This window comes from Amblyomma maculatum, chromosome 7, assembly GCF_055883805.1.
Source record: "Amblyomma maculatum isolate TAMU_Amacu chromosome 7, ASM5588380v1, whole genome shotgun sequence".
NCBI classification, from domain to species: Eukaryota; Metazoa; Arthropoda; class Arachnida; order Ixodida; family Ixodidae; genus Amblyomma; species Amblyomma maculatum.
Window position 1 is genome coordinate 47,619,723 of NC_139350.1, and position 15,844 is coordinate 47,635,566.

The following is a 15,844-nucleotide window of genomic DNA, read 5'->3' on the forward strand; positions in this document are numbered from 1 at the left end:
TATTTATGCAAACATTCCTTCCATATAGTAAGAACCTAGTCAATTGAAAGTCACTAGAACTACAAAAAATGTTCGAATTACCTAAACACAGAAAAAAGAAAAGAGACTCAGGCCTAGGTAAAAAATTTCACTCTGGGAATGTGCTGTACATAGCTACCTCTTTTTCCCACAGTCGCACTTTGTTTCATAGTTTTGCACAGGACAGCATATCGATCATCGGCCCCATGGCTCCAAGGGGCAGTCTCTTCATGGTTTGCAGTGAAATTTGGATTGGAGATTCCCGCATATTCGAATCAACCGGGCCGGTGCAGGCCACCACTTCAAAATATCAGGTCAAATTTACACTAGAAGTAGAGGTGTGAAAATATTCGAAATTTTGAATACAAGTAGAATATGCTTGCTATTCAATTAGTATTCAAATTAAAAAAAATTGATATTCGAAATTTCCGAGTATTCTAAAATTACCAAATACATTGAAAATTTTAAAATTCACCTCAGTCACCCCTCCACTATGCGCTTGACCGCAACGCTTGACCGCGTGAGCTGCGCAGCGAAGTATCCTCAAAACACGACTGGGCTGTTTTGTGAAGAGGGCCTTCCTGACAGTGTGCACAAACTGAACCACTCGACGAAATCACAAAAAGAAAAAAAAAAAAAAAAAAAATCATACTTTGGTTCTATTTTAAATGCAGACATCATTTGTATCAGATAAAATTGCTCTGACGCAAATGGTTCTTGGTAGTTTTTCAGGTCCATTTGATAATTCGAGCTTTCAGTTAATTTGGACATTTTTTTTTTCCGGTCCCTTAAAGGCTGAATAATAAGGGTTTACTGAATTCAGCAGTGATAAACCTTCCTCTCTCTTTCCTGGTCTTCGTTCGCAGCAGCACCTACTACGCATGCGCCGACAAACCAGCTCATCCCGTGGCAGACAGGACGCCAAACTCTTCTCCAGTGTGTGTCGCAAGCCCTGCAAACCCTCTGTGCGCGGCGGGTGACGTGAGATGCACGTCTTGTTCTTTTCTTTCTTTTTTTTTTTTTTGCATGAGTCGTCCATTTTTGTCATCGTGCTTACGGTACGCGCAGCGCACCGTAAGCTATGGCAGCTGTGAACGTTAAGAAGCGACAAATTTGTTTCTTTTTCTTTTGCGACAGCCATCCATCCTTGTCATGATAAACGTACAGTGCAGCGTAAGCTATGGCGGCTGCGGGCTTAATAAGCAGCAGTATTTTTTTTTTTTTTTTTGCGAGAGTTGTCCATCCTTGCATTCTGAAAAGCGTTAACGAACGCTTTTTTCTTTTTCAAATTCTCACTGGCAAAAGTGCAGCGACTGTAAGCCATTGCGATGGCTTCTCCACATCTCTACATGTCACTAGTGCAGGGGGGCAAAGCATCCGGAAATAACCAAGGAAGCGATCCCGGCTCGTCATTTCTTCTATGAATCAGACCTGTTGCTAATACGCAAATGCTGACTGAATTCTGCGAGAGCTATAAAATGAGCTGTGCATACTTCATGTCTATAAATGCTACACTTTTGTGCAGTGAAAGTATCAATTCTAAGTGCCTTTGTACCTCATTCAGCAGTTATTTTTAAAAATATTGAGCAGTTTGGACTATACGTTTTCCCGGAAAATAAGTTCTTTCCCTATATAATTTAAAAATGTATCGACGTTTTACTGTAACAATAATCTCGTTAAGGAAGTTATTTTAGTAGTCACAAAGCATAGAAATTTCTGAACTAATTTCTGCCTCAATATCAACATGGTTAATTACAGATGTACAGGAAACTGGCACAAATTTCACACACAAATGGCCAAGATCATTGCTACAGACCTGCTAGCCTTTGAATGGCTCTTATACCCTTGTTACAAGGGAATTTTCAAAGGCAGTTCAGTTGACCATCAGTTGAACTGAATGGTAGCTAGTAGTGTTACACAATGCCAACTGCAGTTGAGACCTTGAGGATAGCTCAACTGAAGTTGCGGGCCACAGTTGAACCTGTCAAATGACAAAATGGCCATCAGCGGACGCGCCACATCGGCCCAGTCAGTATCATTTGCCACCATAGTGTGCTCTCAAATAACATAACCCGAAAGGTTTTCGCTCTGGCCAGTGTAAGTCCAAACCTGCAACTTAATTAAAAATTTTGAAATTTCACCATCTTTTTCTGAATAAAACCCTAAACTCAAAAGGTAGACTAAGCCCTTTCAATCCCATGAGGGACTTCGTCGAAAGAGACTAGGTTGCAATGTACAGTCGAACCCGGATATATCGAACCCGGATCATTCGAATTTTGGTTATATCGAACTCACAAAATATCCCCTTGAAAATCCCATGTAAAAGTATAGGAAAACTGCGTCATATATCGAACTCTATTTCACCGGTCATTCGATATATTGAACTCACTCTGCACCACACACTGAAAAGTGCGCCTTTCCCAAAGACTATCGCATCACCCTCGGCCGATTGCCGCACGACATTTTCAAGCCACGCGCGGAAGGAATAAGAGGGAACAGGACTGCGCCACGCCCTTTCCCCAAAGGCGCACGCAACTGTGGTGATCGTTTGCCGTGTGCCATGCCAGCACGTGACGTTTGCAAGCCATGTGCGTGAAGGAACAAGAGGGAGCGAAGTGCAAGGGGTGTGCCCTCTCTTCTGCCGAGAATTATCTCTCCTTTATCTCTCCTTCCTTTCTCTTTACTGGTCTTCGTTCGCAGCAGCACGCACTACGCATGCGCGGACAAGCCAGCTCGACCCATGGCAGACAGAACGTTGGACGCTTTCTGGAGTGTGTGCTGTGAACCCTCAGTGCATGGCGGCTGATGAGCGATGCACGTCTTGTGTCGTGCTGAATGTGCCTAAGCTAGGGCGGCTGCAGACGCTCAGAAGCGACAGATTTTTTTTATTTTTTATTTATTTTTTTTTTTTTTTGCGAGAACCGTTCATTCTTGTCGTCGTGCTGAACGTGCGGCTATGCGTAAGCTATGGCAGCTGTGGATGCTTAGAAGCGGCAGTTTTTTTTTCTTTTTAGTGACATTGTCCATCCTTGTCATGCTAATGGCGACTGTGGACGTTAAAAGTGGCAGATTTTTTTTTTTTTGAGAGAGTTGTCCATTCTTGCATCTATGAATAAATGTAAATAAACGAAAGCATGCGGTCAGCTGCAATCATGACACTGGCTTTTAGCATAGTTTGCTTCAAACGGCGTTCGCAGCTATCACGCTTCTCAAATGATTTCGCAACAGTGGACTATGACCGCCCCAAGCGCGGCGTGATAAATCGAACCAGGCTTGTGCAATCAAGTCCTCACGGGTACCCAGCTAAGTTTGCTCCCCGCCACTGCATGAGCTATCAAAAGTAGTCAAAAGCACGGCCGATCTCGAGGGAGAGAGCGCTTCTCTTCTCTTACGGCCTCTCCAATGGGGTCTGTTTCCACCGCCCGCCGCTCCTCTGTGGGGTCGCCACCGCCCCACTGCTGCTCCTCCGCTACAGCCGTTCACGCGCAAGGGAAACGCGTTCGCTTTTAGCTTCGCCCGCGTCAGTTGCAACCGGCAGGTCCTGACATTTCGCCCCTTATGGTTTATACAAAGTCCGTAATCAACATCGTACATTTATCGTGTACGAGGAATAAAATACAGTCAACAATCCGCTCACGCGCGCGCTCCTTCGTCAATGCGGACGTGCACGGTCAAATGGAGCTTCGGGTACACTTCAACATTTTTTACCCCTAAGTTTTGTACAAAAATAAATTTACTAGGCTATGCAATGTGCCTTTGAATGTTTTAATTAGGTGTAGCGCGACCTGACGTGAGTGCATGGTGAACTGTTGGGTGGAGATTCTGTCAACTGCTACTGTTTTCGTTTAGATCAGAAGAGGCACCGGCAAAGATTCATGGCGCGTCTCAGATTCAGAGTAAGGAACAAAAATTTACTCATATAGTAAAAATTTCACTTGTCTAGTGGAGCGGGCTGTTCTAGCTTTGTTCAAAAAATATCAGTCGGTTGAAAGACCGAAGAGGCATATGTAGCCTCGCGACTACTTTTAATCAAGGAAATGGGCATAAACAGTTAAGCAGAATCGAAAAGAATGAAAAACAATAAAAAAATTGTCCTTCAAAGTTACACACGGCACTATATATTAATCAATTCATCAAAATGCGACCTGCGTCTAGAAAATTCAGTCTCAATATCTTCCTGAACGGCTTGTGCACATAAGGAGTTGGCCTCTCGGTCTTCTCTGTCACTTTCCTGGTGTAATTAATTGAGAAGAAGAATTCTGAGAATTTTTTTCAAATATCAAAGAAGCGGACCTAATAACATATAGCTGTTGTCAATTCCTTTCGGGCAACTCAGTGTTGAATTCTGAAATGCTGACTGAATCAATTAAGTACTTCGAGAACATTTGTGTGTAGTAGGTGCACAGCAGCTTTTTCGAAAAAAAAAAAAAAAAAAAAAAAAGGGAAAAAGAAAAAAAACTTGTTTATTAGGGCAACAAGCTTTGGTTTCGGATAATGCAGTCCACTAGAATATTGTCCTCGTAGAAGAGCGTACTACATGCGGCTGCTTCTTTCGCTAGATTCAAGAAGAATAGCGCAAGCGTCACACCCGAAGTTGTTTAACTAAACGATATATCCAGCGACGTAAGGTAAACCGGAATATGTGACAGTGGGTAATGGAATGGTAGGAGATACCATCACTTCCTTCAGTGCCTTGATTTTGCTCTTAGATGAAATGTCCATCTTGACAATGTAGTCATGTACCGCTAACTGTTACGGCACTCGCATCTAGCATATGTCATTCCCTTCCGCACATTAACCTTACTTTCCCGAAGAGAGCCTCAATGGGTCGCTATAAGTCTTGAAATGAGTCTTCAGTGAGAGTGTTCTCCTTTAACGCTTTAGAAGTTTCTTGCATACTTTCGATATAGCAGGTGAACTCATTTGTAAGTCACTGCATCGAGTATCACCTTCATTTATTGGCCTCTTTTTACCACTTCGAGCACAAGTGGTGTCATGAATATCAAACCATTTTTTATTGTTTTCATAATAAGCTTAATATTATGTAAAAATTTCATTAAATCAATGTTTATTTCCAAAATTATAATAATGTTTATAATAGCACACATTGGCTAATATATGAATTGTAATAACATTTAAAACTCAACCCTACAACGTTTACTTTGACTGTTATACTAATACTTTATATCATGCAAGCATTTTGCAATTTACATTACATTTTTATGAAATTATTTTCATCTTTGGTGCTACATGAATGGTTTCGCATCTAGCGCTGAAAGACTGTTTTGCTGTTGCAGACGAGTTGCTGTCATGTTAGCCTTGAAGAAGCTTCGATGTGATCACTGCTCATTCAGTTTTTTTTTTGTTTCTATTCTTGTACAGGCTTGAGAAAAATTCGGATTATAGTATAGTGGACAAAAGTAGCTACCATGCCGCAATGTATGCCATGCTTGTTGAATGTTTGCTGAACGACAGTGTTTTTATATCCGTTCACGTGTGTAGTATGTTGACGACATGCCGCTGCAGCATCTAAGTTCTGTGTTCTTCAATTTCCGGGCTTCACTCACCACGAAACTCGCGAGCGACAGCGCGAAACCAGGCAAAAGCCACCCGCCGCCACTGAAGCAGACGCGGAGCGAACAGTGAGCAGGTCGCGCCCCTTGCGGCGGTGGAGAGCGCAACTCAAGGAGAAAAGTTCCCATTGTTCCCGCGGCGATTGAGAAGGCCGTAAGAAAGAGCGCGCGCTCTCCCATCGAGACCGGCCGTGTCAAAAGATAAGCATGCCGTTATCGTTGTGCAGCATCTTGGCGCGCTGCCAATAAATGAGCAAGCAAAAACGTTCCCGATTTCTGCCATGGCGACACAAAACCTGCCTTGAGCTGTTGCGGCAAATCAGTGGCTCGAGCAACGCAGTTCCAACAAGTTGGAAATTTTTCGCTCTGTCACTGCCGCTCGTCGCCAAGTTCACTCAATCGCTTACATGCGAACCGGCCTTAACTTTTATTTTTTTTCAGATTCTCGGGGACAAAAGTGGAGAGCAGGTTTTCATTATGTGAGTGAGTTGATTACGCGACAAATACGGTATCATTTTTCACGATCGCAAGCGGTGTCTCAAGCCGATTTCTGTATATCGAATTATAGATATATCGAACTATTTCACAATCCCCTTCGAGTTCGATATATCCGGGGTCTGACTGTATACTCTTCTAAAGCCTTTCCATGAAGTGAACATCCCCACAGCCCAGAAATGGAGACTTCCAACTACCAGGTCTGCCAAAAACAAATGCATCAACATCATCACGACACGAATTGTAGTACCACCCTTTACTGAAACAACTATAATTATAACTGCAATAATATATACCACAACACAGAGAACATTGGTGCAAGTGCTTCTTGCAACATATGAAAATGTTAGAGAAACCAAATATCAGCCCCGTAAACACACGGTTGCACAAGTGCAGGCCATGCATTTTCTTGATAGCATTTCCCTTTCAGTTGTATAAGCTGCCCTGAAAAGCTCTTGAAATTTCATGCTTATCTAGCATTTGGAACCACTCGCTTCTATATGATCACAAAATCCACACACCTTGGTGTAGTAGATGTCCACAGGGAACCTCCTTCCAGGGATCTTGAAGATGGGTGCATCATCAAAGAACTGCGCAGAAGAAGGCCAAAAATTAGGGAGACACTTAAACTTCACCTTCAACGGTTATGATGCAACACTGTTAATGTCTGCAGGTTCAATTCAGGATCTTAGTTTGCACTTTGCTAATGGCTTAATCATTCATCCCTTAATTTGTTTGTGCCTCTATTCATACTCTTTATCATACAGTCATAGGCTGCCACATTATGTAGAAGATCATCCTAAATAGATAATAAAGATCCGCTAAACCAAGCCACATGAACGCCAACACTGACAATGCTGACATCAGATTTTCTAGAGAGTGAGGGCCTTTAACATGGTTGCGTTATTAAATTCTGCAGCAACAGGCTCATAAGTCAAGCTGTAAAGACTTTTGGAAACACCACCAAATAATGATTACATTTATGGTTGCACTGTACATGTACTCACTTTACTGCGGAGAGCAGTAAACTCGGTCCTTGATTCTCTGCAGAGGAGCTCAAATTACACAATACCTCAGATGCTACTGAGTGATGAAAACACGCCCCTTTACATCCGGCACCCACCGTCGCAGCACAGATCCTCACCTCTGAGAACTTTTCCGCATCCAGAGTGGCTGAAGAGATGAGCAGCTTGAGGTCTGGCCGAAATCGGGAAATATCTTTGACCAACCCAAACAGGATGTCAGTGTGGAGGGTGCGCTCGTGTGCCTCATCCACTATGATCACACTGCACCAAGCACACAGCCCCATGAGCGGCACTGGCCCCAAACTGCCCAAACAAGACACACACACACTTGCCACAATCAACTGCTAAAACACTCTCTGCAGAAATATTACAAACGAAATTCTTTATATATATATATAAAAAAAAAAGAATTCTAAGGACAATTACAATGCTCCCTAATGCAAAATTTGAGCACAGCTATTCAGACATTTTTGCGATATATAGAGGCAAAGCATTTGAGAGATGCTTGTATGTGCATATGTGCAGTTACAAAGCACTCTTCATTCTCCTCCCGAGCCAAAGAAAATTTCTCGAAAGAACAGAAAGCAGAGCCAGAGCCAAGACCCTCAAGGCTCTTCTTTTTCTGAGAAATTCTCTCTCGTGGGTCACGACTCCTTTTCGCTTGGTTACACCGACAATGGCACCAACAGTGAATGGGCGCATAAGAGCGGTGCTCTGAAACGTACCATGCTGCGTGAAACAACCACAAAGTAGAAACAATATTTATCTGCAGCCAAGCCTTCAAACTGTCACTTCCACTGAGTAAAAGCCTGGCAAGTTGGGAGCAGAAAGCAACAGCCCTTGAAAGTGCTCTCAAGGCAAGACAGCCAGAGCACAAATGAAACCAAGGTCAGCCCAGAAACAGTTGCCACTTTTCTAGCGCAGAATTAAGAGCTCATATCATTTATAGCTCAAAAGATGCCCCACAGTCTCTTCCTTATCTTTTGTCATTCACTACACTGACACACCTATGGCAACACTGCAGTTTCATGAAATCCTCTAGACAGCAACTGCACCTTATATTTTCTCTAGAAGTGCAAATTATAACATTTCTTGGTTGCAAATTAAATATGAATAAGAAAAATTAGCTGCAAATCATACATTTTTGAATAACTTCAAATATTAGCATAGGCAGTTCAAACTAAAGATGAACAGTTTTTCACAAATTGCAGCTATGAAAAGAAACAAAGATAGTGCAAAGAAAATCTGCCTTCACCCATCATCAGCCTCATTCAGCATACCTCCCAAATTTCTGGACGCGCCTTTTCTTCCTTGGAATGTTTCACAAGAACAAGAGTGCACACGAGTCATGACGTGGAATTCACCTTCACCAACTAAATGATTTAAAACTGAACATTTTATTTCTCTTGCAGTTACAGTTTAAACAGCTAAATGACGGTTGAGATGTCACAGACAAGCTGAGGCCATGTCAGCCATCAAAAACTGTGATGTCATCGCTGCTTACAGATGCTTTGTGATTTCAACTCTTGGCCAAGTAAGAGTTTGTGAAAAATAAAACTGTGCTGCTAGCAGTCACCCTGCAGTGGGCACACGCAGCAAGAATGACTGCACCATGGGACATGCACGGCGAGTGCGACCCCTCTAGAGAGAGCGGGACAACAAGTGTGCACACCGTTGCCTCCAGTCCGGCTGTCCCAAGGCAAAGAAGCACCAAGAGCACCCATAACTGTGCTCTGCAGCAAAATGTCTCCTCCTCTGCAGTCTGCGAGCCGCACTACAAAGCAACTGTTCCTTATGAGAATTGTGGGGCTGGGGCACTAATGCATATCAGTTAGTTACTCAAGGGACCCGAAAAAGGTGTCTCTTGTAACCAAGGTCTCTTGTAGCCAAAAATTCTTACCAACTGGTATGTGTGGCAGTTTAGATTTCCTTATCTAAATTCTGTTCCATATCAGTGTCCTGTCTTGTTGCAGTGTGTCAGGAACCGAGAAAGAGTGCCTCCACTAGAATGGAAAGTCGTCCCTGTTGTTTCAGCCACTGTCAACACATTCCACCACGACTGAAACAACAGGGACGACTTTCCATTCTAGTGGAGGCACTCCTTCTCGGTTCCTAACATATTGCAACAAATAAAGGACACTGATATGATACAGAATTTAGTCTGACAAGGAAATCTAAACTGCCACATATACAAGTTGGTATGAGTCAGCTGCACTGTTTAGGCATACCTGGGTAAATTGTGTCTCTTCTAAATAGTGAAGAAGTTACTTTAGGGACCTGCAACAGTGTGTCTCTCGTAACCATGCCTTTTATATGCATTGTTGTTAACATGGCAAAACATGGCAAAACCAACCAAACTATTTTCAAATGTCTCTTATAACCAAGTGTCTCTTGTAACCATGTCTCTTGTAACGAGATTTTGCAGCACCGCTTCACAGCTCCAAAGGCCGTTGCTTCATGCATCTGCGCTGAAATTGGGATCGGGCATTGCTGTATAGCACCCCAAATATTCGACTAGACAGGGCTGGTGCAATCAATCAGCTGCTTTGAATGATTATTCAGTCGCATTTACATTAGCAATTACGAGACCACAAAAATTCTTTTCAACTTTAGCAAATTTGAATTATCGATGCACTGCGTTATGTGCTGACTTAGACTGCAAGTACCGTTGTTGGAACCTAAATGCTATTGCAAAACAAAGGTGCGAGAATGAAACCTCACCACTCAATGCCTGAGCCACATTGTACATTGTGTGGTGCCGCAAAGTTCTCGCGGAGTGCTGTGTGGACAGGCAATTGCAGTCTCAGCAATGTGTGGGCCGAGTGCCGTCAAAAACTGCTCCTTGCGCATACAGCGCGGTTAACAATCATGGAGTAAACAATGTGCGGGCAGTACGTAGTGGTCAAGGCTGCAGCAGTTGTTCTCATGTTTGTACTATCTGTAGTGGCACAGAAGAACATTCGGAACATCTGAAAGTCTCCACACTGTACACAATGCACTCCGGTCAGGGAATTTTACAAATTCGCATCACCCTGCAAATTCGTACCAACTGTGTTAGTACACTGAGATTTACCAGTATACGGTGACACAACTCAGCATTGTGGCGAGTGGTTTTGCAGCAAGCCCACAATCGCTATCGATGCTTATTGGCTCTCAAAGGCCTGGGGTTACTGCTTTTGCCACCTGCTGACAGACCATTCCACGAGGTAAGTTGACTCATGCGACAAGTGCTTGATATTTCTATTTGGAAATGGTGTAGTGTTTTGCTGCGGGTTTAGATGAACATAAAACTCGTAACTTCCGACTAGGAAGTCTGAATAGTGAAAGTGTGATGCAAATTTAAAGTTTCGAATCTTTGCATAACCCTACCTAATTTTCTTTCTTTGTCGAAATCCGATTTAGCTGTGCCATGGCAGTGAAAAGTGACATCGCACAAGTCCTACTGGTGGCTGGTAGTTAAAAAACCACAGCGAAGTAAAAACTAAAGTTGAGGAACCATCAACACAGCCAGCAATCATCAAAATAGACCTCCCCGAACCTAAATAGTATGAAATGGTGGTGCCCGTGCACTATGGCAGGCACCACAACAGCTGGAAGTTCCATATTTCCGAAATATGGCTCAGTCGCATAGTTTTGGTTTTACGCTACTTAACCTTGCACCATCTCACGGCTCTGATTGATCATGCGCATTGGCCAGCTGCGCCGTTTCACACACTGCTGGGCCTGTTACAGTTCCTTTATTTTTATTTAGGGATGACGTACTGTTCCAACACCTGCACATACTATAACCATCGTGTGCGTCTGCACATTCCTTCCTCCCCTATTTCCTTCTTCTCCACTCTAACCAACTATGTTCATACTGCAGCCATCCCTACCTACACCTGGGGTGACAGCCCTAGAGGGGTCGGAAGGTTTGAACCACAACTGCCTCCAAGGGTCTCGGATCTAGACAATGGGACCCTGCCGAGGCTCAAAGAAAGAAAGACAAGTTGGGAGGGTTTACGAAAGCAGCTTATTTACTGCTCGTCAAAAAGGAGTGGAGAACGGTGAGTGGCTCACCGCTCCTGTCGGATGTTCTCTTTCACCACGGATTGATATCGGCCATGTTGGCGATGGTTAGTCGAGGAACTTGGCTGGCAGGTGGGTACGACACGCAGGAGCCCAGGACTGAAACCTTCACGCGGGATCAGTGAGCTACCTCTCGGTTCATCAGGGTCGCCTTTGAGCGGGCCTCATTGACGACGTGCCGATGAGTGATCCACGTCTCACCTCTGCCGTCTCTCAAACTCGACTTCCTTAGGATGCCAAACCGGGTATCCTTTCTTCCTCTTCGTCCCGCCAGCATCTTTCTCTCTCCCCCGTCGCCATGACACCCGTAAGTCCCCTCACCGTGGAAGTCGGCAGTCCACCTGCAGCCTCATTGTGCTTCTTTCTCTCTCCAGTGTCTGGCTAATCGAAGGAGGTTTTACTGCTGCCGCTTTCGCAAGAAGTGGTCCCGCCCGGTCCCGCCCTTTTGTCCGCGACCGCCGCTTCTTTGCAGATGATGGAGAACATGGAGCAGGCATGCCAGCCTGTGGGTGACGCACACCTCAGGCCACAACAGTGGTAGTGTCCATAACGAGGTGGGTGATCAGCGGGCCATTAAACAGTGGTTCGAAGGTCACAGCAAAAGAAAGTAACGATGGTGGCCCGAAGTAAAAGAGTACAGCCTGCCTCTTGTTAACCACCATCGGCTCGTCACAAAGTGCACAAGTTTCACTTACAGCAACAGTGAAAAAGCCCCAGTGAATGTAAAGATGTGGTGTGCTGTTGCTTCCATCAACATGGACAAGCTATCTACATGGTTACAGGGTGAAAAAAAAAAGTGATGGCAACCACTTTGGCCCAACATGAGTTGTTTCAGCCTCACTTCAACAATAACTGGCCGCAGCTACAACGTCAGTGCCTCAAGCCGCAAGCAGCAGTATGGAAAAGAAAGGGCTGCAGCATTTCCTTTCCTTGTAATCTCGCTAGGAGGTGGCAAGATTGGATAATCGAGCAATGCAGGGACCCTGTTCAGCACCAGTGCCGTAACAAAACACATGTATTTCCCTTCCAGACTTTGTTCAGTACAAGCGCTCGACACGCTGCAATGAACCACCCAGCCACCATTCGGCAGAAGAACCAATAAAGAGGAATTGCAAAAATACCTGTAACTGGCCAAATCTGGCTCGGAGAGGAATTCCCTGAGCAGCATGCCATCTGTCATGTACTTGAGCACGGTCCGCTCTGAAGTGCAGTCCTCAAATCGAATGCTGTAGCCCACCTGCACGGCCATAACAGTTCTTCACTGTGCGAATCAAACATGTCAACAGGCGGAGCTGATGTCAGGGCAAAAATTTCGCTGCTTTGCAGTCATACTGTGAAAGAATGCACCAAAGAGACAACAGCTCTCAAAGGGGCCTGTAACAACATGGCCATGTTGACAGGCCAATAAGCCACAGATGCCTGTAGAGGCTGAAGAGGCACTGTAGAACAGCTTTATTATAAAAAATGCAGCAGACTCCTTTTAGGACTAGCACTGCAGAACCTTAGACTTCCATTCAGCCTATCAGAAGTGGCAAAAAAAATAAACAAATACAAAGTGCGTATGCGTACACAAGTACCTAGGCACTGTTAGCAAGCCCAGAGTGAGACAAATGACGAGAAGGTCATGAGGAAACATTTGCCAAGCACTCCGAAAAAAAAAAATAATAATAATAATAATAATAATAAGTGGTACGTAAAACCCACATTGCCTTATTCAGTTTGTTTGAGTCTCAGTCTTTTCTGTGAATATATTTGCTTTTCACAAAGAAAAACTTTTGGCCGTTTAATGCAGGTAGGTTGCATGCTCTTGAATAAACCATTATTGCACTTAAAGAGCAGCGCACAGCTAACTACATTACTTTCAAGGACACCTAGATTCACCACTGCTCTGCTATTCAGGAAGAATGTCTGCACATGCACGCACTGCTGCCAGAGTTTGCCTTAACCAAAGCAAACAGATTCACACCACATATTAGTATGAATTTAACATGAAAACCTCCACTATCAGTTGCAGCTGGCAAAAATCTACCCTACAATCCAATGTATTTAGGGGGATCCCTCAAAATGGAGCATGTTTAAATAAAAAATAAATTTATCATTGGCATTCACCTAAGCATAGCCCATCCTCGCTAACCGTTTGACTGCAATCAGATAAGTAACTGCTTATCATATGCCGCTATATAATTACCTGCAGGGAACTTTGAAGCACCAAAGGTCACATCTCTAAGCGCCCATCTGCACTGGCCACTCAACAAGCCTCCTACCTCCAAGATGACTTCTGCTTTTCTACAGGAAGACCGGTTCTCATGGCTTAACAAGCAAACGTATATACAGTTTAAACCTCGATGTGCAAACCTCCTTGCAGAACTTCCCTGATATTACGAGCTTCCTCAATTCCTCGAAACCGCCCAACTGAAGCACACCTTTGAGAATTTCATGTAATGAAGGTGTTGCGGCAGTTGACCTTGATGCTGCCTTACTTGAAGTTAATGCAACTGCGAAATGTTTCTCCGTTTTTATGACAAGTAACAAGTGCTTCCGGAGAACACTGTCAAGGTGATTTCACCTCCATTTATTTCTTATTCTGGTTAAAATTCTGACGGGTCTTTCAGAGTTTTCATGTGGAAACCGCATGTAATGAAAACCTACATGAAATGAAACATTGCAGACCTTTCACAATTTTTGTTACGTCCTGGTTTACCTGTAACACGACTCAGTGTGCCACAGGGAAAAGTAATGCCTCTAAAAGACTATCGACATTTACTATGCTATGGCCTTCAATGTTCCTGGATCAGATACCTGGACTTGCAGTGGGAAGGACCCCTGCTCTATGTTTCTTTTTCTTTTTTTCTTTCTAGTGGTTCCTGAACATAAAAACTAGGGGTGTGCGAATACTCTAATAACCAAATATGAATCGAATTGTTTGATTTGCAAACTGAATACCTAGTAAAAAATTTCAAACAATTGAATGTTGAATATACTTGGCAACATGCTCGGTGCCAGCGCAGAGAAAGCGAGATGCAGTAAAATCTTTTTAGTTCGGTCCCCTGCCAATTCGAAAATTCACATAATTTGAACAAGAAGCTTGGCCCTGGCCAATGACCTTGGAAATCTGCGGCACTGGATGCTCGTTAATTCAGGCAGGGAGTCAAGTCGGGGCATGAACCCGTGAAGCCACCGATCGTCCAAATAGACCTCCCTGAACATGAATTCCTTGGAATAGCATTGCACGTGTGCCTCAATCATGCACTCTGTAGCAGGCGAGACGATTGTCGGGAATTCCCCATAACCGAAATACAGTCTGGTAGCATAGCTTCAGTTTCTCTTCACACCATCCCACCGCTTCCATCGAGCGCAAACATCGGCCAATCGTGCTGTTTTGGACTCTGCTTTTGCGAGTCACTGGACATTTAGTTCTATTTTAGGATGGCTTCTAACGCACGCACGCATTTCCCCCTTTTACATCCATATGCTTCTTCCGTGCTTTAAGTACGCTGACCTGTCTCATTTTGAGGATGCTTCACACATGTCCTCACCGCACAGTCCATGCGGTAAAACATCCTCAAAACGTGATGATTTGGGAAGTGGCACCACTGTTACTGAGTCGCACTGCAAAAATGGCCGCGGAAGCATTGACCATTCTGGTCGACATTCCCGACAAGCAAAGAACTTGACAAAATTACAAAATACTGTCATTGCCGCTTAGTCTTCCTCTCAAATGCGTTGACATGCATTTTCGAAGTGTTGATTAGACAAAATTACAGCGATGCATACGGTTCTCGGCAGCTTTTAAGAACACTGGGTAATTCGAACCCCTAATAAAAACAGCTGCACAGCTCTAGAGCCACTCACCTCGTTTCCCAGCTTGACGCCCATCTCCTCTGAGACTCGAGCGGCTACACTCATGGCAGCAACTCGCCTTGGCTGCGTGCAGCCAATCTTCATCTTGTTAGCCGAGTAGCCCTGAAAACACACGATGGCCATTATAAGCAAAGGCTTTTCAAGTGGGAGATAGCAGGAGGGACATTTTTTCGCTCCTGCAGCTCAATGTGCTAGTCAACAACACATATGTCTACAGTCAGATTCATATAAACCTCAGACAATAAAACTAGCCACAACAAGTTATCACTATGGTGCAAATTGAATTAAAAGACACCTTACCAATATTGCGCTAAAAACTCTGCAAAAGTTGTAAGCAAACGCTGACACAGTGAATAATCAGCTGCAAAAGCAAGCCCTTGAAGGGCAACTCCGGCATTTTCTCAGCCTCCCCTGATTTTACTGAAACTTTCATGGTACGTTCCCCCGAGTTTTCTGGTCATTTGAATTTAAAAATAATGAGAATGGTTCAACGCTGCAGAACCGAATGTGGAGTGAAAGCATTAGCTGCGGGTGACCGAGCTTCTTCGTCTTCTTAGTGTTTTTCCTTCTCCTCTTCGTCTTCTTTCCGGCTGTTCAAGGACATTCCTGACTGCGGCCACAGACTATGTGGCGGGCCGAAACCTGGCATAATGTTGCTTTCGCAACAAAATTCTCAATTTGTGGCACCAATCGGGGAGATTCCTACGAGCAACCTTGGGTGCATGACGTAACTGGATGCATGAAAGTCTATACAGGCTCTGCATTTGCTACAGGACAAAATTCTGCGCTTGCTTTCGGTCATTC

At 44.1% G+C, this 15,844-nt stretch overlaps 1 protein-coding gene across 1 annotated transcript in view; it reads right to left on the minus strand.

Annotated features, from left to right (window-relative positions):
• Positions 1-15,844, minus strand: part of l(2)37Cb (DEAH-box helicase 16 lethal (2) 37Cb) — a 98,550-nt gene that overhangs the window by 39,486 nt on the left and 43,220 nt on the right. The window contains exons 11-14 of the mRNA XM_084609054.1: positions 15,032-15,142; positions 12,301-12,416; positions 7,231-7,372; positions 6,608-6,676 (exon numbers count right to left, since the gene is read on the minus strand). Of these exons, the coding sequence (XP_084465180.1) occupies positions 6,608-6,676; positions 7,231-7,372; positions 12,301-12,416; positions 15,032-15,142 (438 nt within the window). The remainder of the gene's footprint in view (positions 1-6,607; positions 6,677-7,230; positions 7,373-12,300; positions 12,417-15,031; positions 15,143-15,844) is intronic.